Source organism: Paramisgurnus dabryanus, chromosome 9 (assembly GCF_030506205.2).
Source record: "Paramisgurnus dabryanus chromosome 9, PD_genome_1.1, whole genome shotgun sequence".
Lineage (NCBI taxonomy): Eukaryota > Metazoa > Chordata > Actinopteri > Cypriniformes > Cobitidae > Paramisgurnus > Paramisgurnus dabryanus.
The window spans coordinates 24189020-24215166 of NC_133345.1; the positions used below are offsets into that span (position 1 = coordinate 24189020).

The 26147-nt window shown below is 38.0% G+C and overlaps 2 protein-coding genes across 3 annotated transcripts; both read left to right on the forward strand.

The window, feature by feature from the left end:
• Positions 1–54: 54 nt before the first annotated feature.
• Positions 55–5922, forward strand: wnt2 (wingless-type MMTV integration site family member 2). Its single transcript, XM_065283222.2, has 5 exons — positions 55–427; positions 773–993; positions 3007–3284; positions 3415–3679; positions 5385–5922. The coding sequence occupies exons 1-5, from the start codon at positions 345–347 to the stop codon at positions 5594–5596; spliced, it is 1059 nt and encodes a 352-aa protein (XP_065139294.1). The 5' UTR covers positions 55–344; the 3' UTR covers positions 5597–5922.
• A 1239-nt stretch (positions 5923–7161) lies between these two features.
• On the forward strand, positions 7162–25595 carry bcl2l13 (BCL2 like 13). Of its 2 annotated transcripts, XM_065283223.2 has the most exons (7): positions 7162–7436; positions 7950–8133; positions 13161–13262; positions 13344–13500; positions 15820–15892; positions 16271–16399; positions 24288–25595. In XM_065283223.2, exons 2-7 carry the CDS (start codon positions 8004–8006, stop codon positions 25155–25157), a joined length of 1461 nt encoding a protein of 486 aa, XP_065139295.1. In that variant the 5' UTR covers positions 7162–7436; positions 7950–8003; the 3' UTR covers positions 25158–25595. The 2 variants fall into 2 exon arrangements, with proteins under 2 accessions (XP_065139295.1, XP_065135095.2); XM_065279023.2 differs by lacking the exon at positions 7162–7436 and having other exon boundaries at positions 8118–8133; positions 13354–13500.
• Positions 25596–26147: the final 552 nt, after the last annotated feature.

The following is a 26147-nucleotide window of genomic DNA, read 5'->3' on the forward strand; positions in this document are numbered from 1 at the left end:
GACATCTAATTTCTTCACTTCATTCCTGAGGCAGGACTGCGCCCACCCCTTGTGTAAGCAATTTAAACCTGATAGGAGATCATCTGCGGCACATCTTTCTCAACTTTAGACCAAGGAAGACCATCCGTCTGTCTCTGCAGTGGCACACATTACACTACACAATGCTTTTACGGTGAGCTGTTCATTTGGGTTGCGTCACTGCAATGAGTTTTCATCTGGGAGAATAAATAACCAATTTGCTGCGAGCGTCAGCGCAGTCACATTCACCCTGTGTTTAATTTATTTGCTTTTAAGCCGCAGACAAGTACCTGAACGAATGCGTATAACAATACAATTTTTATAATATGAACTTTTTGCCAAGTGGAATATGTTTTTTTCTGTCCGTGGCAATTTGCTGGTTCACATCAAGGGTCGACGCATCGTGGTGGTAGGTACAGTTTTATTAATATTTCATTTAATTCATGTTAATAACTAAAAAATAATTGTATTTGGAGAACATCGTGTAGTATTACGTTGTTGGTTTGTACAATTGATTTTTAAAGAATTATTTCTCTGTGGTTTTTATTGAAAAAAATCTGACTGAAAAAGAAACGTGCGTATGTCTAAATATTAACTACATTTTAAATTATTCTAGAAAATACAAAGAACCGTTTTCCAAGCTCAATTTTGTATATTTTTCTTGGAAAGTGTCTCGTACATTTTGTCCATGTGTTGAAACTTGATGACTTTAAGAGATCACCATCGCTCACCGTGCGCTTTCATCTTTATGCAGGTACATGGGCACTCTTGGATCTCAAGTGATGTGCGACAACATCCCTGGCTTAATTAACAAACAACGTCAGTTGTGCCGCCAGCATCCCAAAGTGATGCAGGCTATAGGCGCTGGGATTAAGAACTGGATTGGGGAATGTCAACACCAGTTTAGAAACCACCGCTGGAATTGCAATACCATGGCGCGCGAGCACAATCTTTTTGGAAGGCTTTTGCATCGAAGTGAGTATTGTGTTTTGTAAGTCAACCCACTTTATATAATGTGTTCAGTACACTCAGCCTGCAGTGAAATTCCTTATCTGATATCAGATCGGATTACAGAATGTAAAACTTGATAAACTGGGTGCGCTTTTTGGTCCCTTCTGGTGGTGCTTATCTAAAATCGGTTTGATTGCTGTGTGTGGCACTGTGTGTTTGTGTGTGTTTTGATTTTATACTTTTTTCACTATATAACGGAATTTTGTGATGTTAAAAATGATACCAGGCATCCATTCACATGCAAGATTTGCTCAGCATAGTTTATCCTTTACTTCATAGAGTATTGTAGTCAAGATGAATGTCGATTTAAGACTGATGGATTATAACTGGTGAGTAAACTCAAAACTGCTCAGCAGATTGAGGCGTTAACTGGGTGTAACAGGTTTGAGACTGTAAGTGTCTGTGTCTTCCCTTCTCCCGATTCTGTGTAAAATCATATTAATGGGAACATCCACAAAGGACCTCTCTGTCCCAGACCTCTAAGCTGCTCTGCACATAAAAGTTAGGTTAAACCTTTGACTTTAATCTTCTTGCTTAAGGTATTCAGACCTCCCAGAAAGATTCCTAACTTCTCTGTGACACTGTGAGAATCTACTTATTGTCAATGTCAGCTCACTAATTTAAAACAATTGCAGGGATTTTGTTGCAGGCATCCTCCCATTTTCCAACAAAGCTGCCAAAGGAAAACCATGTGAAATTTTTACCCTGTTACTGTCGTTCGTTGCTGTTGTTCATGCCATCACCCCCACTTTACACTCAAATCAGATGTCACGCATTTAAACAGAATCACATTTTTCATATTTCACGAATACTGCATACTTCTACTGCAGACACTATTTTATTTTTGGATGGTAAGATTTGTGTTTACTTGGAAAATATATCTAGTCTACATTTATTTGCAGATTGATTACGCAATTGGTATAAATATATAATAAATCCTTACTCCTAATTATAATATTGGGTATTCTAAACCATATAAATATATGTACACTTAAAAAATGGTTCAACTTAAAAAAGTGAGATACCTGGTCACCTTTAAACTGAGTTTATTTAACTTAAAAATATTATTTGACTCAAAAAAAGTTTTAAATTAAATGAACTTTAAATTTTAAGGCAACCAGGTAACTCACTTTTTTAAGTTGAACCAACAAATTTTTTTTTTACAATTTATATAATTAATCAAATTTTTGTGTTAATGAATACAAAGAGCACAAAGTAAAAAAAATGGTTTTACAAGTCAATTCAACCTACTATTTTAAGTTTGGGCTTAAAAAAGTTGACATAACTTATAAATTCAAGTTGAAATTGTTTAACTTCATTTTTAAAGTAACATAAAAATATGTGTTGATTTGACAAAAATGCTGCACATTTTTTACAGTGTACCCTTTCCAAAAGTACTCATTTAGTACCTTAAAAGGATAGTTCACCCCAAAATGAAAATTCTGTCATCATTTACTCTCATGTTGTTTCAAACCCGCATAAATTTCTTTCTGATGAACACAAAAGAAGATATTTTGAGATGTTTGTAACCAAACCGTTTGTGGACCCCATTCACTTCCATAGTAGGAAAAAGAATGCCATGGAAGTAAATGGGGTCCATGAACGGTTTGGTTACAGACATTTCTCAAAATATCTTCCTTTGTGTTTATCAGAAAAAATAAACTTATGCGGGTTTGTAAAAACATGAGAGTGAGTAAATGATGACAGAATTTTCATTTTGGGGTGAACTACCCCTTTAACGTGTCTATATTAGTACCTCAAAGATACACATGGTGCCAAATGCATACAAATCTGTACATATTAGGACATTATTTAAAGGGTATCCATCCCAATGAAATCATTTGTACCTTTATTCTGAGAGTGTATAAAATATGCACATCACACAATTCCTACATCATCTCTCATATCATTGGCCTGGTGTACGGATATGTCATTTCTTAGGCTCAGTGTTCATTATTCCTTTTTTATTCTCCTCAGGCAGTCGCGAGGCCGCCTTTGTCTATGCTATCTCCTCCGCAGGTATGGTCCACACCCTGACCAGGGCGTGCAGTCAGGGCGAACTAGACTCCTGCTCCTGCGACCCTGGAAAAAAGGGCTCCTCTCATGATGCCAAGGGATCTTTCGACTGGGGTGGGTGCAGTGATCACGTCGACCATGCTATCAAGTTCTCTCAGGCCTTCATCGACGCCAAAGAGAGGAAGGAGAGAGATGCACGGGCTCTCATGAACTTGCACAACAACCGTGCAGGGAGAAAGGTAACAGAGCGGCTTTCTTGCGAATAGCTGTTGAGACACGCATAACCTCTTGTTATATATGAGCATGCTGTCAAATGCAATAGCATATTTACTTCAGTCATTCTCTATTCGCTGTGATTCCTCCATGCAGGCAGTGAAGCGCTTTATGAACCTAGAATGTAAATGTCACGGCGTCAGCGGCTCGTGCAACGTACGTACCTGCTGGTCAGCCATGGCTGACTTCAGACAGACCGGTGACTATCTCCGCAAGAAGTACAGCAGTGCCATCCAGGTGGTGATGAACCAGTATGGAACAGGCTTTACTAGTGCCTACAGAACCTTTAAGAGGCCTACCAAAAATGACCTTGTCTACTTTGAAGATTCGCCTGATTACTGTATAGGGGACCATGAGGCGGGTAAGTAAACTTACCGTATATGTAATATATACCTATTATGCAAGGGCATGATTTATACTGAAGGTAAACAAAGAAATGGATTTAATTAGTTGACTCATTGTCTCAACATATTAAGAATTTAGTTTTCAAGCTTGTTTCATAAGCTGGTCTGGTGTCTCCACCCTGCAAGCTTCCCACTCAGCGCTCAAAATCAGCGATGCATTAGTCTTGCCCCCAAACACAGAGAGGATGTAATCAGAGGACGAGAGCTATTTAGCTAGTTATTACATACACAATAGTCATAACCCAATCCTGTAACCTGAATGCAGGTAAAGATTCCCTCCCTAAGGCAGAAGTTTATCTCTTTTTACCTTTCTGTGTATATATGTGTGTGTGTGTGTACTGAATAACACCAGGTGTACCTATGTGGGAAGCAGTAAGGGAGGGGGTGCCTGTCAGACTGCAGATGATCCCTGCTATCAGGTGACGCTGTGTTTAGACACATTACCACAGTTTTGTGGGCAGAACGGGAGCTGAAATTTAATCCCGACGTGCAAATGCTATAAATCACTGCATTACACGGCACCTCTGTATTTTTTTTGCTGAAACCTGGCAGGAATATTTAGAGAGGTAGGTCATGGCTCTTTCAAATGCTCAACCTACTTTATGCATTTATATGCAGCTGTCTGTGCAAATGTGGGAGATGAACTGTAAAAGATACAAACATAAAAATCATTTTAATGCATTGTCTCTTTTGAAGATGCATTTAAGAAAGATGATAATGATAAATGATGGTTATCACTGTATTTCAGTGTCGACCTCCGTTGACCTCTCCATTGCAGAGCGGTTTGTGGGAAAACTTCTGTCGGTCAGTCTGTTTGATGTCAGACATAGACTATACCTCCACTGCATGAGTGTGAAATCAATTACCAGTTTCCACCATGGCAACACATGTTAAACTCATCTTTTGGCACCCTCTCATTTTAATTCAATAAGCAGATGCACACTCAGGCACAGGCTGCCCATGATGTTAATGATATCGGGTCAGCATACCAGCCTGACAAACTGCTGTGGGGGGAGTGGCCATGTCATGCCCAGACACATGCCTGCCTACTTTCGATTGAGTTCAATAGACCAGCGGTGACATACCAATGCTGGCGCTACTGGTAGAAGAACAGCCTTCCCGTTCCCTGTAGAATAAAGTTTTCTTATGGGAAAAAAATGGTTTGCATAGTGTTGTCTTGATTGACATTTAAGGGACCTTACATACAAAGGCTGCAGGTTGTCACTCAGAAAACATGAAAGCGAGGATATGTACAAGGCCTTTAGCAATTTCGGTATCAGCAACAATCAGCGACGCGTCAACCTCATTAAGGGTGGGGTGGCTGAGATTAAAGCCGTTGAAATGAGTATGTGATGAAGACTGAGCAATAGCTGATAGCTTCTATCATCAGTACCTCATCTCACCAAGGACCAAGCGGTCATCTTTTTACATAGAGCAGACAACCCCCAACCTCTTCAAGACAGCTCTGTCTGGACACTATCGGACTGGCACTACACACGGCTATTCAGTTGAGGTCTGCTTGCTTTAGGAATTTGTTGAAACATTCACTACATTATTAGATTGTGATGTGGCGGCCTGGGATGAGGATTTGTAAAGCATGGTGAAATACACCAGTATAGAGTTTAAAATGTGGTAACATTTTTACATTTTGTTTTATTGCAGGTTCTGTGGGCACAGATGGGCGAGTATGCAATCGTACCTCCCGTGGGGCTGACAGCTGTGAGGTTATGTGTTGTGGGCGGGGCTATGACACATCACGCGTAAGTCGCACCGTGAAGTGTGAGTGTAAGTTCCATTGGTGTTGCGCTGTCCGCTGCAGAGACTGCCATGAGGAGGTAGACGTGCATACCTGCAAATCCCAGTCCACCACATGACCCGACCATGCCCGCACTTCAGACCAACGTCAACATGAAGCCTTACATGACAAGTTAGGTAAATGTAGACCAGGCGTTGCAGCATGTCATTAAACTGACCAACAAATAAACAACTATACAGTTTTATAACACGGCTGATTTTGAAGTCTTGATTAGATGTATCAGGCATCATGTGTTTTATCACCATTACTTACTGTATTATTTTTTTCTACCATAACACAAATATTTATTACTGCTTTGTTGTATAAGAATGTTTATCTTAAATGTGTTTCACATTTTAAAATGTAAATACAGACTCTATGTAATTTAAAATAAAGTTTACATGTATGATACATGTGGATTTGTCAAAGTGTCATTTTTATACTGGGAAGAAATCCCAGAGACTGACAACTTATGCTGTATTTTTCCAGTACTTTTATTTGTTTAAGACGTTAAAGTCTAACATCATTAAACACAATGTGTCAAATGTCAGTGATATAATTGATTAATGACTGCAAGTAACGCTATTTAAAAAAAAAAAAAAACTCTTGAATGATAAATCAAAAAGGTTTATAGGTAAGAAAACCCTACCTTGATTGTGCAAGATTTGCACATGTGCAAGTAAATACTTGAAATAAGGTAATTAAAACCTGGATTGTGAAAAAATGTATGCACACCATTATAAAAGGAATGACCTTACAAAAGGTGTGTGAACTTAGAGGTTTGACAAGTATTATGCTTATATATTCACAATGCTGACACACTCAGGATAATGTATATGTGATAAATAAATAAAAAATTTACTAGTCAACATTTGAAGTTGTTCAAAACATTTCTTTGAAGTTGTTTTAAAACCAATACCCAAAACTCTGAACCCTTTTGATCCACTTCAAATGTTGACCAGTATATATGATACGTTATTTAAATAATTGGTAACCGAATTAAAGTGTTTTTTTAATGTTATGTTTTGTATTTGGTATTAAATTCTCTAAATTTGCATGGGTAAACCAAGACTGGTAAATGAAAGTGCAATTACAGATTTTGTACCGTTTGAGGGCAGCAAAAGCAAACCATAATAAATAAAGAGCTGGAGTCTGGACCTCTTTTTTTACTTTCTGGACCATTCACTGGCACTATGACACTTGTTTATTCAATTAAAACCAAAATTGCCACAAATGTATGTAAATCCATTTACCCATAATTTTTTTTTCTAAAAAAATATATACAAGTGATTGTTTTTAATTGACATGCTTTACTAGCCTTACAGTAAATGTTACGCAATTACACTTATATTGCATTTAGTTGTTATGGTTATGGATTTTGGGCGCACATTAGATTTCCTATCCATCACAATCTGTGTTCAGACAAACGGAAAACTCGGATGATAACAATTTTTGCAAAAAACTGATGGCAACAGTTCAAAAGGTCCACAAGTTTGAGTAAAATCAATTACGTGACATCGCGTTAAGCATAAATACATAATCAGGCATGTTCGACTTCACGCATGTTCGACTTCACGCAGCTCTGCGCAGATCGATCGGTGTATGACATCACAGTACCGCGAGAGCAAAAATACAGTACCACAGAGCTTTCGAATCGCTCCCGCTGTACTGTGTTTGTCGTACGCCCATCGGTCTGCGCAGCGGTGCATGAAGTCGAACAAACCTATCATGTAACCACGTTCCTTAACTTTCTCGCGAGCAAGTGTATCCCGGTCATAGCAGGATCTCTTCTTCAAATGAAGGCGGAGCAGCGAGCGAGCATGGCTTTGTGCACACACGCAATATGGATATCACGCACGCGCATGGCTAACAGTTAGCTATTCCACAACCAAAGCACTACTTACTACGACTGAAACCGGGTGAGTACGTTTGTCATCCCCACTAAACTAACAAAATAGCCACAGGTGAAAAGTTGCGACCTATTTAAGAATTCAGCATAGCGTTAAAGCGCGTTTACCTAAGAATAACAGTACATGTTATGAGCGACACTAACAGGTTAATTTTATACTTTACTTGGCTAGCTGCTTGCTCGGGCATGCGACCGTTTCAAAGTAGGTGTGGCAAAGAGAGATAAAGAGGAGCGCCTGTTCATTTGATTGTGTACGCAATATTCCTTTAAAATGTTTGACTTTCTGCGCGTTCACTTTAATGCAGATTTCCTACGTCACTGATTTTTTACGTCACTTAGACTGGTAACTAATACAAACCCTGTTTTGCTGTCTTTAAGTCATAACACAGAGCCTCTCTATTTGTTTACATTCACCAAACCTTACTTTTCTGTTCTTTTCTGGAAATATGTTTTGGTTACCCTAACTGTAACCCCAAAAGTTACTGTAAGCAGCATAGTAGGAATAAATAAGTGTTTGTTCTAGGACCTGGACCAAAACTTTCATTTGGTATCCCTGAGAGTCTGACATTTCTTATCAATGGCTGCCTCTGGCTCCTCAACCACAGTGCCTGAAGGATTTCACTATGAGACCAAGTATGCCATCCTCAGCTACCTCAGCCTGCTACCTTCATCACGATCAAGATCCTCAGAGGCTGCATTTGCAGAGGGTATGTACTGTACTCTTATGCATGAATCAATATGTACAATTGCTGTTACACTTGTCGTCCAGGATCACAAACAGTTTATATTTCAAAAATAAACCCTTTCAGCGGTAACGCATACTTTAAGTAAATAACAGTTTTATGTTGCGCTGGTAAAGAGACTCAGTGTGTCTGTGTTGAAATGCCTAAGTTCACAATATGACTGCATTTTGAATTGAAGAACTTCAGTAAACTAGGACTTTTGCACTTATGTATTATTTAAGCCCAACCCCCTTAAAGTTACAATGCAAAAGATCTGTGCCACTAATCACTTTTTAAAAGACTTTGCAGCTTTACAGAAAATGACTATCATTGCCAATGCATTTCCAGTCATAAGTAGGCATGGTCCACAGTTGCTAAGGTCATATCTCCATTTTGCCCTTGACAAGTCCCATAACTCCAGGGGTTTACTTATGTAGTTACCGTACTGTGTTAGAATTTCTGCAACTAGTGTAATATGAATGACAAGGAAATACACATACTATGGAAGTCAATGGAACTGTGTGCTTACCATCATTCATTAAATATCTTCTTTTGCGTTCAACCGAATACAGAAGCTCATACAGGTTTAGATTAACACAAGGATGAGTTAATGACAGGGTTCCCACAGATCCTTGAAATCCTTGAAAGTTTGTGAATTTAGGTAAAAAAATTCAAGGCCCTGGGAAGTTTTTGAAAATATACTTGCATAGATACAGCGCATTGAAAGTGCTTGAATCTATTTCATTCAAGAAGTTTTCTGGAAAAAAGCACGTGCTAAACTGTTTGCTTTAAATGCTTGTATCTTCTGTATGGGAATGTTGATTCATACCAAAATGCTTTTTGCAAAGTTGTGTTTGACAAATAAACACGTCTCGGGTTACGTATGTAACTGTTGTTCCCTGAGTAGGGTGGCCATTCGTGCCAGTTCCGCCGGACACGTCCCGAACATGTTTTCGGTTCAAGTCGTGTTGCTCAACTGCATATGTTATCGAGGTTCTCACATTTCAGTTAAAATACATTAAAAAATTAAGAATAATTTCTTTTAAAGGTGACATAGAATGATTGAACGGGGTATTTATCCTTGTTCTGTGATGTGACATGTAGACAAAATTTTTTTGTATGGGTCTGTAACGCCTTAGAAGCTTCCTAAAAACCTCTCTCAGATAGCTCCTTTAGGGTGTGGGATTTTAAACAAGTGGTTTTGCACCTATTTGGCTCCCCCTACTGGCTTAAATTGCAATCTCCTTACTGATTGGCTGACTTTGCTGCCACTCAAAAAATGTAGCCAATTATTTTAAAGTGGAGGGGCAGTGAGATGCCTGTGATGTTATAAGCATCAGTTTTTCAGATTGGGCCGTTTTCTGGCTGACATTTCTAAAAGAGGAATTTCTATGAGACTGAGATGTTTAGCATGTCTAGCACTTTTTGTATGTTCGTGAATGCAGGTAGACTACCAACAAAGACAAGGTAAAAATGGTTTTTCATTCTCTGTCCCCTTTAAGACATACAATCATTGTAGTTTCGTTCTTACCTTGAAATTTAATGGTTGCTTTTCTGAAATTGAACCTGAAATATTAAACCTTGATGACGTATGCGGTCGACCAACGCGACTTCCGGAGAACGCACCCGAAAACATGTTCAGGATGTGTTCGGCGGAACTGGCACGAATGGCCACCCTATCCCTAAGAAGGGAACGAGATGCTGCGTCTACCTTGCCACACTTTCTGCGTCCATGTAACCGTCCAGGTTCATTGCCGTCTTTGGCAAAATTTCAGATAGCGCTATACTTCGTGGCTTTCGCGTCACCCTGTCTTTTTAGTTAAGCCTCACCATTGGTTAAACTTGATATACATATTCAGACACACTTACCCTTGGAGGCGTCCACAAAGTGTCACCACAGTGACGCAGCGCGAGTTCCCTCCCCTCGAAAGGGAACTTTAACAATGTATCTTAAAAGGTAACACAATGTAACCTTGCTCTCACTTAAAATGTGTCCCCAAAATTTTGTACTTGAATTTGGGGGTATTGGACCTGGAAAGTCCTTGAAAGGTCCTTAAATTTGAAGTTAACTAAGGTGTGGGAACCCTGAAATGATGACAGAATTTTCATTTTTGGGTGAACTATCCCTTTTAACATGTTCTCAGACCTTGCAGGGAAATCTAGTTCATTGAAGTCATTGAAAGGTCCTTTGAAGCTTGACTTTTTTCCACATTATCTCTAATTGTTTACCATGCTCCTGTGTAGTTCATAACCTGTACTATGGCTCTTGTGGACTGCAGAAGCAGCAAAGCATTCATATGTCAACAACAGTTAGTCTGGTTGACTTTGAACACGGAGGATAAAGATTGGCCGTAGCTGCCTATTGGAGAATTTGCAGCCTTGGGCACATCAGCAGTTGAAGGAATGTCCTGTGTTTCCTTTGCTCTGCTTTTCATTCAGTCGGCTTTAAAGTAGATTGAGCTTCTGATCTCTTTTTCCACTCGACCTGCTGTGCACTATGACAGGCTGCCATGCACTATCAGCGTTGGGTTGTTCACATGCCACCGAATCAAACTGAAGCGCAGCTTGCTCAAACCTGACAATAGTGGAACATCAATCTGAGCACACATCAACTTCTGTTAATCCTTTATTTTATATATCATATACCTTATAGTTAATGTAGTGTTCCTGTTTCTCAACTGGTAGAGCAACACCAACATATCAGATTCAATTCTCATTGAATGCACATAAAGATAAAGGGTTGGTTTCCCAGACAGGAATTGTCTTAAAAGGGATAGTTCACCCAAAAATGAAAATATGTTATTAATGACTCACCCTCATGTCATTCCAAACTCATAAGACCTCCGTTCATCTTCAAAACACAGTTTAAGATATTTTATATTTAGTTCGAGAGCTTGAAAATCTTCATTGAAAATCTATGCATGGTATACTGTCCGTGTCCAGAAACATCATCAACGTAGTCCATGTGACATCAGTGGGTCAGTTAGAATGTGTTGAAGCATCGAAAATACATTTTCGTCCAAAAAAATTACAACTTTATTTAGCATTGTCTTCTCTTCCGTGTCTGTAGTGAAGCATAACAAAGGGTACTGATGTATTGTAAGATATGTCAGTGCAAACTGTTTTCAGTTTGGACAGTTCTTACATTTTTTTTTAGGACTAGTCTAATCCCTGCCCGGAACCCCCCCCAAAATGTAAGCTTGAATGCATTTTTAAGTTGTTACCAAATACCATGAATTTCATTTTAAAAGCACATGATCTCTCTCTCTCTCTTCCCCTTTTCTTATCTGTCGGTGTCTCTTCCTCTTAAGTACTTAGTATTTTTTGTCAGTCACTCAAAATTGCTGACATAGCTGAAATCCATTGGTCCCGCAAGCCCAGGATACACTAGTTCTAAGTAAATTTATTAGTAAAACGTAAGTAATTAATTTGTGTGTTAATGAACAGCCACAACTGTGTATGGGACCACAGAAGCATTGACTCAAATAGAGGAGATAGGAAGACATAGAAGATGATAGTAATGGGTTTCTTCAGGGGATAATGATCCATGTTTTTGAATGACACATTCATATGCTTTGTTGGGTAAATGTGAAAAATTCACAGAAACTTATCAATAACATGTTGGTTTGTATTTCACCCCACACTGTAAACAAAGATTTATAAATTTAAAAAACATTTAAAAATCTTAAAAAGAATTGAAAATAAAGGTACCTGCTTGCCTTAAAATGTTGAATTAATTCAACTTAAAAAATATTGAATTAAAAGTTTGACTAAATTGGTTGTGTCAAGTGTCAACCAAATTTTCTAAGTTGATTTAACAAAAAAATTGTAACCATGTAACCAACTGTTTTTACAGTGATAAAATGTCATTATAATAATTATATTGAGCTTAGCAAAGCAGTTTTTAAAACCTGTATTGCCTGCTGTTTTTTCATTATTAAAGTTTGTCAGTATTTAGAGAACTCTTATGTCACACTCTCAGTTTCACCTTTAGCGTCTTTGTCATGTCATTAACTTGATTAGTGGTGCAGAAAAATATTCACCCAATTACACTTGAGTTTATTACCTGGAGAGTGCAGACAGGTTTTGAGCTCACTTCTGGTTATGTCCGTTCATGAACTCCTCTGTCATGACAGTTATAATTTAGGATTTTATATGTAAATAGGCTGGATTGTTCCTAAAAATATTAGCTCATGTAATCTCATGTAACCTTGAGAACTTATAGAGTAGTATGGCATGCTTTATATCCGAAGAGTCTTGTTTTATCAGATTGATACAAGATAGATTAGGTATACCGCAAATTTCCCCTAAAATGCTCGTGGCTACACAGAGGGCAGAGCGAGTCATGAGCAAGCAAGCAAGCAACACACAAAACATTATCCCACTATCTCTAGATAACTTTGATTGACTATATGTTCATGTCATTTACATTATATGCACTTGTTGCCAACAAAACACAACAAAGACGTTTGATGCAGTTTTACTGCGACTCATGACGTGGTTGTGACTGCCCCATTTCAATGAAATCCAGCTTTAAACAAACACAGCCTGATAATCAAACTATATCCATTGTTTCCAACAAGCTTAAATTTCCCTCACAAACAAAAACAAACTTCTCTGGTGACGTGTGTGTGCGTGTTTGTGTGCTTGTGAAGTGCCCATATAAGGACTTCCACTGTACTTCCAGCACTGAAATTGCCCATAAAAGACATAAAGTCTTGTTTGTTACATATGAATCTCATGTTTGAAAAAAAAAACTTTTTGAAACTTGTACGAACCCTGGGAAAGTGCATTCAGCACAGAAATACTCCTTCATACGTCAAAATGCTCGTTTAAAAACGTTGCCTGCGCTTAGTATGAGGAATCCAACTCTTTAACAGTGTCAGAATGCATGAAATAGCTTTAGACCCCCCTTTAAAAAAATGAATGCTGCTAAACCATATAATATTTACTACTGGACTTTGGCCCCTGATGAATCTTTTGTGTGTAAAATCTTTTATGATTCTGAACAGGAGAGAGCCAAGTAACACAGGAAATGGCAAGAGAGAGAAAAAACAGGCTGAAGAAACAGATCGAGAATGAGTTGAAGCAGCTTGAAGAGGAAATTGCAGCATGTAAGAAATTATTTACTGCTGTTTGTTATTGTACTGCACTTTTTTTCAATAAAACTAACCATCAAAAATCTTTCTGCTAAGCTTTTTCCAGGACTGGTTTTGATCGTCATACATCCCCAGTGTTCAGTCCAGCAAATCCAGAGAGCTCTATAGAGGACAGCTTGGCAGTGCTGGCAGACCGCGTCTCCTGGGACCTGGACACACACATGTCCTCTGCCACTCAGACACTTCTGACCAGGTCCTTGTCCTTTAAAGAGGAACAATTCCTGTGCAATTTTTAGCAGTTGAAAATGGATCTTGCAACTAAAGTGTTGGCAGATCAAAATGTATTGTATCAAAAAAAACTGCGCACAAATATTACTTGAATAGTAGGTTTAAATTACTAGCTAAGTTTCCATCCACTTGTCAATCGAATTATCTGAAGTTCGGTAAAAAAACGTATGCGAATAAAGCGGGTGAAAGTGTGTTTCCATCCAACGGCTTTAAAGCGAATAAAAACCTGTACGTAATGACGTCACATGCTGTTTTGCGATCAAATTGGTATATCGAATTGATTTGAGACATTTGAAGGTGTTTCCATTCATTTTCGCACTGAATCGCACAATATTCAAGCAAACATTTGCGAACAAAGTTTTGCTAGACAAAATGGATTGCGCCATACCACAAGTTATAAGTGCTTATGTGCCAGCTGAGCTGATAGCGACATATCAAGCTAAGAAAAGGATTGCTATGATAATGCAGATGCATGTAAATGACCGACGACAACGGAGGCATTAACGTGAAATGATAGTCCGGATCAATGCTTAACGTAAATGAGAACAAAAAAATATCTTTCCTGAGCTGTTAATATTGGAAGCCAATGAAACTACGAGGGTTCTTTGGCCGAGGATCCATCTCATCAAGGTCGAATTTGCTTTCATTTTCCCTCCGGCACCGTTGCGAGATAACTCTCTTTTTTGAAACACGTATCGCTGTTTGAGCGCCTTACATTTACTCCGGAGGACGTCCCACGTCTTGTCATAACCATTGTTGGACATTTCCTTCGCGAGTTCCTAATAAATTATGGAATTTCTTAGATTTTTGCTATCTAAAATAGAATCGGGCCTGAAATGACCGGAGCCCAACAGAATGCAGCCCAAACCCGAAAGCACATTTAGATTGACAGCTTTTTAAAAGCCCGAACCCGTTTACAGCCAGACATTATTTAAATGTGCGCACGCAAACAGCGTTTATCAAGAATGAGTAATTTACACATGTTTTAACATTATTTATTAATGACTAACTGGGCTACACGTAAAAAAAATAAGTCATCTGTATTCTGTAACATCGTAACATCTTGTTCTAAATAGGCATATGCAGTACATTATAAATAGGCCAACATGCCAATAAAAACAATTATTTCTTAACGAATTAAATTAAGATAATACATTCTGAATAAGATGGTTATTTGGGAATAACGAAATTAAGGTTCCGTGGGATTTGCTTCGGCACTTTCTTTACATTAATGCCAACATCTATATCCTCTGTCTAAATTATGTATTTAGTTATACTTTAAAAAAAACTTTACTCACCAAGATTAGACTACATTTTTGTTGAGGAAATGATTAAATCCACTGTAAATGGTTTCAGCTTGGTCCTGCGCTTACTGGATGCCCTCCAGCAGCATTGAACTTGACCGCTCATATACCGTGCAAAGGCGGAGCACGAGCCCGTGTAAAATGTTAGAAATGAAGCCCGAATCCGACCGAACCCATCGGGTTCGGGCAAAGATCTTCAGCTCTAAAATAGCCGTTATTTTCTCTGGTAAATTAAATTTAAAATGAATCTCGTCTCGTCGTTTGTCCACTTACATCTGACTTTGTTGACACACGCCATGTGTGCCACCAGAGCGGACCTAAAACTTTTTTTCTTTGTTTTGTGTGTGGGTTGCAACCATAAAATGACCTAAACCTTAATCGCAAATCATTATTTATTCGGCAAATAACGTTTCCATCAATGTTTATCGCATAAGCCATGTATCGATCAAGATAAAATCCGATGAGATCGAACGTATTTCTTTTGAGTCGATATTCATGAAATTCAATCGAATTTTACTGTTTCCATAAGGCATTTTTCATTCGATATCACTTAATTCGGATAAAAACATGTGGATGGAAACATGGCTAGTGTCTCTGACATTTTTAACTTTAATAAATGATGACACAAAGCTTTTAGCATAGTTTAATGTTTTTCAGAAGAACCAGCCAGTTTAATTACAGTGGGGTCTTGGCAATCTGAGACTGCACGGAAAATCTGTAAATCAAAATTAATTTAAAACGTAGACATAAACAGCATTTTAAGTTTTAAAAATATGCACAACAAAACATTAAGGCACAAAATTAAATAAACGACATTAAGAATGCTGTGAAATGATGTTTATAATATAATTTATAATGATACAAGCAGTATGAAATTAGAAAAATGAAAATAGAAACATATCAGTGGTTTCAGATGTCTGGACCCCACTTTATAAGCTGAGAATTGTTATCAATGCATTTTATTTGTGTCTTTCATACAGTGAATTGAGTTTTGAGTGCTTCAGAGCCGCAGTGGAGGAGTTGTCTTCTCACGCTCAGGCTGGATGGAGCAAGGTAACCTAATAAGCTCGCGTACACTGTTAATTTACATATAGCAGCCTGTGGCCACTTAAACGCTTTAAAGGCGGAGTGCATGATTTTTGAAAAAACGCTTTGGAAAAGGGAGTCGGGCCGAGTACCTAAACACACTTGTAGCCAATCAGCAGTAAGGGGCGTGTCTACTAACCAACATCGTTGCCTGGGTTGAGTATGTGTGGGGCGGGTCTATCAAAAGAAGGTCTAGATTCTATTGGGGTAGGGGCGTGTTTGTTTAGGTGATTTCAAATGTCAACATTGGCTTTCAGAGATCATGCACCCTGCCGTTTAACTGATTTATCAATGTGTTTGCACTTACTTTCTCACACTCTCACTGTGTGTCTTCATTTACTGTAGGTGCTGGTACCCTTGGTATTGTTACAGGCTCTGCTTGCTGAAGGACAGTCGCTGGAGAACCTGTTAAATTATGGTCTGCGTTACCTTGAAGAATCACAGGCAGACTTTATCATTCAACAGGGAGGATGGGTGAGTGACTGACCTTTCACGGATTATTAACTGTCTTTTGTTTAACCTGGATTGTTTTAGGCCATAGCAGGTTTTTTGTAGCTTTTTTGTTATTGGAACAGTTTTCAGAATTTCGTTTATAACTAAATGACTGTAGACATTGTTTTACAGTTTTTGAAAATTGTCAGGAGAGGGAGCCAGAGACATGTGTATTGTCTTAAAGTTATGCCACCGTTTTGAATTGTTGATGTGTAATGCTACCCTAAAGTTACAAGCACGTATGTTGCGACACAAAATTGAACCTACAGAATTCTCTTTTGTAATCCTTAGGAGTCTTTTTTTATTGTGCAAGTTTAAAAAAGTAATAGTGTTAGTACAGTTTTTGTACACATTCTGTGCACCTTTGTACATTGTTGGACTTGCAAATAAGTAATCATTATGTGCATATTTTTTCATGAAACAATGTTGAAATATAAAACAATGTACTTTATGTATAATTTTACATAATTTACATCCAAATTTTTGACCTTACGCGTTACTGTTCATCTCAGTTAAATTAATGTCATTTAATAGATCCAAACAATGTTTTATGTAGAAGGCTATTGTACCACCATGCAATTTTTTTATTACTTGAAATGATGTCATAAAGCAAGATAAAGCTCACGTGGGCCTCAACATCCTAATTGGGTCAAACTGTAACACAAATGAGGTGCTTGTGAAAGACTCAGTTCATGCATATTGTGCGCCAGCCGAAAAACTCGGTCAATAGGATTAATTTATTTAGAGCCATTGTTTTGTGCTGCAACAAACAGCGAGTGCAGGACCACAATGCAGAGACCGTCTGGGAGCTTTTCCATAGATAATACTTGCTAAGCAGGATGGGCTGGGATGTGTGCGGATGCTTTAATACAGGGAGGAGTCAGAAAGGGAGGAGACAGTTTCCCAGCTCCGCATGTCCTGTAGCCTTTATTCTGTGGACACCTCCTCTCTGCCACTCAATTCCCTGTGGTCGGTGCTGGAGTCGAGTTCTGCTGCGACCTTAGGAACCAAACACAGGCAGGTAGGGATGGTTGTTTTCTAGAAATCAGGATTGGGAAGTTACATTGGTTATTCATGGGTTTGCCTTTGTGTATTAATCTTTTTATTAAGATACTTTTATCAGTCCTGTGGCTTCCATCACTTAAAGACGGTGGCTGCTAAGTTGAAATGAATAATACAATTTTCAAGTTTTTGTAGAAAAATAAATTCAATTCATACCAAGTTTAAATTAATTGTTTTTACCCTATTAGAGAGGCAAATATTGGATGCATTGTTTTATTTATCTTGTTTTTGCACCAGTTGCGGGGTGGGAATGCTGTGTTTGTTTGCTTAGTTTTGTATTGGTAGTTGCACAGTAGTCTTTATTAAGAGGCTTTTTTATTGACTTCCTTAACAAAACACAATATGACCCATTTATAAAATAAGCAAAATTAATTTATGATGATCATAAAACATGAGACAATTTAAAAATGTCTCTACAAGTGATTTGCACAGAAATTGGTTTTGTTTGTTTCCACTTAGGGCCACAGCAACTGTGTGATATTGAAAGCGCCATGCAATATGAGATAACTTTCTAAATTGTGCAATAAACAGTATACGCTATTGTAATGTTTTACGTTTTTTACATAATTTTAAATGTGTTAAAATATGTTTAAATACTGAAATTCGTATAACAAACATACGTTTCACATTCTTTTTGATCATTGATCATCTTCCACACATCGGAGCACATGCAAGCACTCGTTAATGGGAGTTTGGCAGGCTTTATATATAACCTATGGGAGAATTAAAATTATTCAGTTATTGCAAACTATTTGCCATGTGCACATTTGCAATATTTTGATTTGAGTTTCACTACAAATGTACATTTGCATTTCACAAATAATTTTACATAAAAAGAATTTATGGTGCGTTCAAGCTATATTTGGCTATATGAATAGTCCAAGGTTTGAAAGTGAGAGGAGTGTGCACTGAAATCCAGGCCAAAGCAGCTCGGAGACATTTTGCATACTAACACAGCAAGGGCATTGGTCTGATCTGATCATGACAAACTCTTATGAGTAACAAGAATTAGACTGTTGGTGGGATTTTAGGCTGAGACGACTGGTCACAATTACCCAATATTTGGAAAGTAAGGGAGATTTTGTCTTGTGTGCAGCCCCACCCCATGATCCAGTTCTTGTCTGTGGACTTGACCTTCAGAGCACCTGTGTCACATGGCCCTGTTATACTCAGCAGAGACTTGTGATGTAATTTGACTCCTGTTGTTTTGGAAGGGACATACCGCTTCCAGAGCTCGCGGTCTGTATATCAGCAGGTGCTGAGCGTGATGTGCTTAATCTTGACCCATGTCAGGTCGCATAACCCAACACTCGGCCCAGCCTCTTACATAACTGAGTCGATGTGCCGCTCTCGTCATATAAACAGAGGACATCAGCCACCCACTCCAGCATACATGAGGATCAGACATAAATCTGATAAGTCCTTATGTGGAGAAAGGCTTTAATACTTTATACTTTGATTTACTAACAGTGTTGGATGATCGTGACTTGAATGCTTCAAATTGAGGCACGGTGTAAATAAATCCTTTACCATCATAATGTCTTAAAACAGATATTAAGAGTTTTTTTTGCATGGAACACGATTAGTAGGCAGAAAGGTTCCCATACATTTAATATTGTTGTATATCACAAGAGATCACATGAAAGGTATTGCAGGTATAAAATTGCTTGTTATACATGCACTAGACACGTTTTAAGGGCGGTACCCCACCCCATCTGTCTTGTGCATGCAGTATATTTGCAAGTGAGGGTTTTATTTGTCCTAAGGCAAAGGTGGGTAAAATACATGCACTTCAGGTAGGCAGTTGGAGAGACAGTTGCTCACACAGTACAGTCTATCTAGTACAGCAAGCCTAGTCATGCCATAACATCCATCTTACTTGCTCATCTTTGTGTTTACTTCAGAGGCACACTGAATCATATCAAAGTCATAGAGCTATAAAAATTCAGTAACCATATGGCAAAAATGTACAGATATGGATACCTAATTGCAGTAAAGTAATTTTTTACTATTGTTTGATTGCTTTTGCATTGCTTACAGTAATGCAAAAGCAATTACTGATGTGTTTTTAAAGCATTTGCAAGAGACAGATGTTGGATTACATGCAAAACTAGGTGCACATGGACAGTGTTGGATTACTGAAATGTGTTTATTCCTTGAGACCGAAAAAGATACAGAATAGGGCGTGCATCTGACATGGCCCTTATGATGTCGGCTGTTTAGTTTGCAGAAATGCAAATGAGCAGAAACTGATGTTTTTTTGTGAAATGCTGTCAACTTACAGATTTAGCTTGCATGCCTGACCTAGTTGTGGTAGACATGCTGGAGGCACCTGCAAACCTCAGTGTTGTCATTTTGTGGGTGTGACAGGGTTACTGTGGGTCTATTTTTTTCCTTTAAGTCCTAGCTTATCTTCTTGATTTATAGTAAATGGAAGATAGTCAGAGGAAGGCTTAAATGGTCATGAAACCTTGCTGCTTCAGGTCCAGTCTACAGTACCTCACTATCATTTTGAAAAATGCAACTTAAATGGTTGTGGAAGCTGTGAGAAGAATGACGAGGAGTGGGCAGGGCACCAGATATAATAGGCAAGCGTAACAAATATTAAGATTTACTAAGAATAGCATTATTAAAGAAATAATTAAACTGAATATAATATTTCATTTAAACATAGGTCAAGTAAAACTGTTATAGTTAAAATAATAGCGTGTTTGAAGATAAGGAAAATTCCTCGGGACATGGTACCTCAGGATAAAATTCAAGGCCCTGGGAAGTTTTTGAAAATATACATACATAGATACAGGTCATTGAAAGTGCTTGAATCTATTTTATGCGAGAAGTTTTCTGGAAAAAATCTATATTATTCCCTGTGTAGTGTAGGATGATAATATAAAAATTCCAGACTTTTCAAGCACACGTGCTAAACTGTTCACTTTGAATGCTTATATCTTCTGTGTGCGAAAGTTGATTTATACCAAAATGCTTTTTTGCATAGTCGTGTTTGACACATGAAAACATCTCGGGTTACATATGTAACTGTTGTTCCCTGAGAAGGGAACCAGACGCTGCGTATCCCTTGCCATTCTTCCTGTGTCCCTGTAACGCCGTGTTTGGTAATATTTCAGATAGCGATATACTTCCTGGCTCCCGCATCACCCTGTCTTTGTCGTTAAGCCTCACCATTGGTTGAATTTGATATACACATTTAGACTCCACTTATCCCTGGAGGCGTCCCCAAATTTCCACCATAGTGACGCAGCGCAAGTTCCCTCGAAAGGGAACTGTAACAATGTATCTTAAAAGGTAACACGATGTAACCTTGCTCTACCTTGAAATGTGTCCCCAGATTTAGTCCTTGAATTTGAGAGTATTGGACCTGGAAAGTCCTTGAAAGGTCCTTGAATTTGAAGTTAACTAAGGTGTGGGAACCCTGTTAAACATGATGACAGGAAAAGATAGATTTATGATTTGTTTAAATTTTAAACAGAAACATAAAGAATATATACATAAAAAAATTTATAAACATAACATTAAATATTTTAACTAGCATGAACATTTTTAAAATTATCTTGCAATGTAATGACTAAACTTTTTTTAGTTAACATAAAAGCAAAAATTAAAGGGATAACATAAAAGCAACAATTTGAAGTAGTTTACCTTTACCCAAAAATTGTAACTATAATTTCTTCTCACCCTCATGTTGTCTAAACCACAAATGTCTTTCATTGTTTCTAAAAACACAAACACAGACTTTAAAAAAAAGATATTTTGATAAATATTGGTAAACATACTGTTGTACAGCACTCATTGACTTCCATAGTATTTGTTGTTCCTATTATGGAAGTCAATGAGTACCGTCAACTTTGTGATTGCAATAAATCATCCGAATATCTTATTTTGTGTTTAACAGAATAAAGAAACTCCTACAGGTTTAGAACAACACATTTATCATTTTTGGATGAACTGTCCCTTTAAGTGAAATATGTCTACTATACAAGTGTGTATAGTGTATAGTGCAGTGTGATTGTAATTATGTGAAAATTAGAATTTTTATTCCAACGGTATCTGTGAAGTAATGGTGGTTTTGACCCTTTTTTATACACGCACTGTCTGAAGTGCGTCAAGAGATCAGATACTATGCCTGATGTCACGCATATTGGGTTACCCACAAGGAAATAAGCATTTTCAAAACAACAGTTTGAAAAACAAGTGTGAAGTAGTATTATGACTCATGTTCTAAACAATAAGTTTATCTTAAAATCAATCTTCTGTGGCTTCTGTCTCTTTAACCCTTAAGAGATCCTAGGGACATTTTGTGCCATTATGATTTTTATTTTGACTGTGATAATTGAATATTGGCCGAAATTGCCAGAAGTTAATAATTTTTGATAAATTTCAGAATTTTGGTTTCAGTTTTTTTTTTTATTAGATTAAAATGGCAAAGCTACGCAAAAACTGAGACATGTGATCCTAGGGACAAAAATGCCCCATTGTGTGCATGCGCACATCGTTTGAAATAAAAAGAGAGAGAGAGAATGCGCAGCTGGTGTTTACAAAGTTACAAAAAAACAATGCGCAGCTCGTCTCTGAGTATCGATTCCGCGGACACGAGTATTGGAATTGTTTAAAATTTCAGTATCGATACATACCGAAATACCAAGACTTTTGACAACACTAATAACTATGTTTTCTGCAGGGCGCATTGCTACTTAAAAGATAAACCATTGATGTTGAAAAATATTGCTGAAAGGGCAGCAGGATAGACGTCAAAAACGTCCGCTACGTCCCAGCAGACAGAGATTTGATCCCGAGGCCTACACACTATACCACTGCCTGAATCAGTGTCCTGACTTCAAGCTTTTCATTCCTGCTGAAATCGTGCAGCATATTGGGGCCATGAAAAACCTACATGGGAGACAATTGCAGACTGGAGAGATCTTGAGACAGAGAATCTGCAGGTTTATGTGGGGCTGCTCATTCTGGTCGGTGTTTACAGATCAATCGGTGAATCAGACCTCAGCCTCTGTAGTGAGAAATCAGGACGGGCATTTTCCAGGCTGCAATGGCCCACAAAAGGTTTCACGACATCAGCCGAACACTGTGGTTCGATTAATGTAAACGTATTGGCATATGAAGGGTTAAAATTTTCACAGATTTAATATTTTTTATGAATGTTTCAGACAAAAACACATTTTAAAGATTGTCTTGTCTAAAGTGAAAAAAATTGGATGTATGATTGTCACTCCCCTCCAGAAAACACGCAAACCAAAGTTCTTCGTTTACTGATGGATTTATTTGTTTATTTAATTCATCCTTAATCCACCGTCGAACTATTTAAAAGCAGTAGAAAACATAGTATAAACAAACAACACAATCAAAAGAGCGAATAAAACAAGAAATAAAGCATCACAATACACAAACATACCTCGCTGGCTGCATACCAACTGAGAGGGAAATGAGTCCAAAATGCAACTATAAGTAAGACACGAATTACTTCAGACTCAGCGGTGTACCGGCATGACAGCGAGTCGACATCTTGAGTCTCTCTCTCTCAAGTGCATCATAGGGTACAACAATAAATGTGCGCATGTAACCCTTGACCCGCATGACCTCACTTCCTATTAGACGAATAAATCATCATCTTCATCGTCACCATAATAAATAATAATAATGACAGAAATGGGATGCAATTGGTATGCCAAAAACAAATATATCAAAGGAAAAACAAACAAACAACCCAATACATTTAAACAACAGCTAAAATGATATCTTTTGAGCAGTTTTTGGGAAGGTGTCATTTTGGCCTTAGGATCACAAATGTAATTTTTTTTATATATATATAAAATCTGACTCTGTTAAAAAAAAGCAATGCATAAAAATCAATGTTGCTTCCAATCTTTGACCCATCCCAGGGTCTAATAATGATAGAAAAATGGTAGTTCAAATGTTTTTTTGTTTTTTTTTTGGAAAATATAGAGGTTTTTTCTGGGAAAAACATGGGTAAATGTAAACAAACTTGCATATGAAGGGTTACAATTTTCACAAATTTTATTAATATTTGATATGTATGTTTCAGGCAGAAGTAGTTTTAAAAGATTGGCTAATTTAAAGTGGAAAAAATATTGATGTATGATATTTTTAGAGCAGTTTTTGGGAAGGTGTAATTTTTTCATCACACATGCGTAAGTTTTTTTTTATTTTAAGGATCTCTTAAGGGTTAATCAGGAACATACCGGATAGCTCTTGATGACGAATTCTTGTGAGCATGTCAACGACATTCAAAATCAAAGTGCACCTGGTCCTTATAAAATGTCTTCTAATTTCTCTTCTCTGCTATGGGTACATGGTAAGAATGTTGGTCCGATCAGGTCCGAAAACACCCTGAGACAATAGTATCTTTAGCCGCATTCGTGCACTTTAAAAAAGCTTTTGGGTAAAGTTTACCAGTCGGTCAGTGGCCGTGAGCAGGGCTTTGTTTTTGTGATGTCATATTAACAAGAAAATCAAAAAAGCATGTCTAATGAGGGTGCTCTGGTTTAATATAGATTTAATAAAGGAGGAGTGGGTGCCAACACTCATTTATGTCCAAACACCTTATAAAAGTGAATTTTGCATAATATGGGCCCTTAAATGTTTGAGATGCCCAAGTTCTCTGAATTCAACCTTTTTCTTTATATGTGAAGCTTAACTTTTTGTCCAATTCATCTGTGATTATAATTGTGAATTTTTTTTGGTCTGTCTGGAGTGCTTATTTTTAGATAAAAATAATAAATGTATAAACTAACCTGTAGTTGATCTTAAATTACAGGGCACTGTATTCAGTCTGGATGAAACTGAAGATCCTGGAGTGATTATAGCTGAGGACAGTAACGACATCTACATCCTGTCAGGCCAGCTAAGCCCTCCTGCATCACTCCTGACTTTGGAAGCAAGTAGCGGGCCAACTTCCTGGCAGACAGAGAGTCTTCCCGTGTCTCTGACCGGACACGAATCTTGGGCCCAGGTTGGTATGATGGACCCAGAAGACCTCAAGAGTCTGGACAGCGCAGAAGGTGTGGCATTAGTCGAAGAGCAAAGCGAGAACAACTCCTCCAACTCTGACATTGTCCATGTGGAACGTGAAGATGCCGAACTGCTCGAGGAGGGTGTTGACACCGTAGAAGAGGCGGAGCTACAGAGTAGTGTTCTTAGTATGCTCGGCAGTGAAAGTGAGCTCGCTGCTATCAGAGAAGAAGTGCTATCTGAGCCGGCTGTGTCTGTCGAGCAACCAAATGTTCTCGCTGAGATTCCCCCTAAAGTGAGTGATGATCCTCCTCCAGTGTCGGTAGAGAAACAGAAGCTAGTCCATCGTGATGCTGCTGTCACTTCCTTCCCTGTGCCTGAACTTCAATCTCAACCTGAGCTTGTTCCAGCTCCTGTGGAGCCACAGTCAACATCCATAATCAAAGAACCTGTCCTAAAAACCTTGGAGAAAGAGGCACTTCCAGGGGCTGAGCAAAAGGCCACTTCAGCCCAAGACCTTCCTGTTTCAACTTCTACTGAATCCCAAGTGCAGACGAAGTCTGTGCCACAACCCGAGTCCTCTGACCGCTCTGTGCTGCTATATGGTGGTGCTGCCGCCCTGGTGGCTATCGCTGCAGTATTAGCCTGCGCAGTATTGGCCTACAGGAAGAAGTAAAAAAGATTGTCATCTCACTGTATCTATTGTCATGGCTATTGAACGCCTGTGCTGACAGAAGAAAAATACTCCTTGTCTTTGTGTCATATCATGTTTGTTCTTTAATTTTGCTTAGTTTGTTTAAACCAGCTTTCTCCAGATGAAAATTCAGATCTGTTTTGGATGATTTCTTTGTTTTGTTTTGTAGGGGGGAGCTTTTGTGTTGTATTTGTGACCTAGGTTTTGTCTGATGGCTTAATGTAAACCGTAAAAGGATGACGGAGACTTTGAAAGTTAACGTCAATGAACAAAGTTCGTTTTGTTTTGTTTGTGAAACATGTTCTGATATACAATTTATTTAATGAAATTCATCTTGATTTTAAAGCACAAACTTGCATAGTAATGCGTGGTTATGGTTTTACCCTGTGTATCAGAATTAAATGTTAAAGTGCAAAACTTTATGGGACAGTGCACAGCTCTATAACACTTCTTTCTGGATACTGAAAAGTACGTAGACTTTAATTCTTTGTTTAACTGCATTGTGTGGTATTCCACAATATTTCCACATACAAGATTACACTACAACCTAAAGCAAAGCTTGGATATCTTGTACTCTATGACAACTGATTATTTGACAAACATTTATGGTTTTGTTCAAATTTCCCCTTTAAAAAAAAAAAAAACTTTTATAGAAACCTAAGCCTTAGCCTTAGAGGGGGAACTCCTCTTGTTTCCATTCAATGGATTGCAATGGCTAAAATGTGTGAGTAATAATTATACACCAGCACAGTCAGTGGCTACAGTTGACTAAATTTTTTTAATGTGTCAGGAAATGGAACAAAAAATGTCAAATTTAGTTTTCTAATCCCCTTTTTACAAATAAATGTTCCAGATTCTGAGTCAAAATCATGCTACTGTCAGTAAACAGGACAGGAAAATGTGATAAAAGACAGGTTTAAATCTTAAACCAAAGTGTTCTACATGAACATTCAATTAATTTAGTTAATTAAT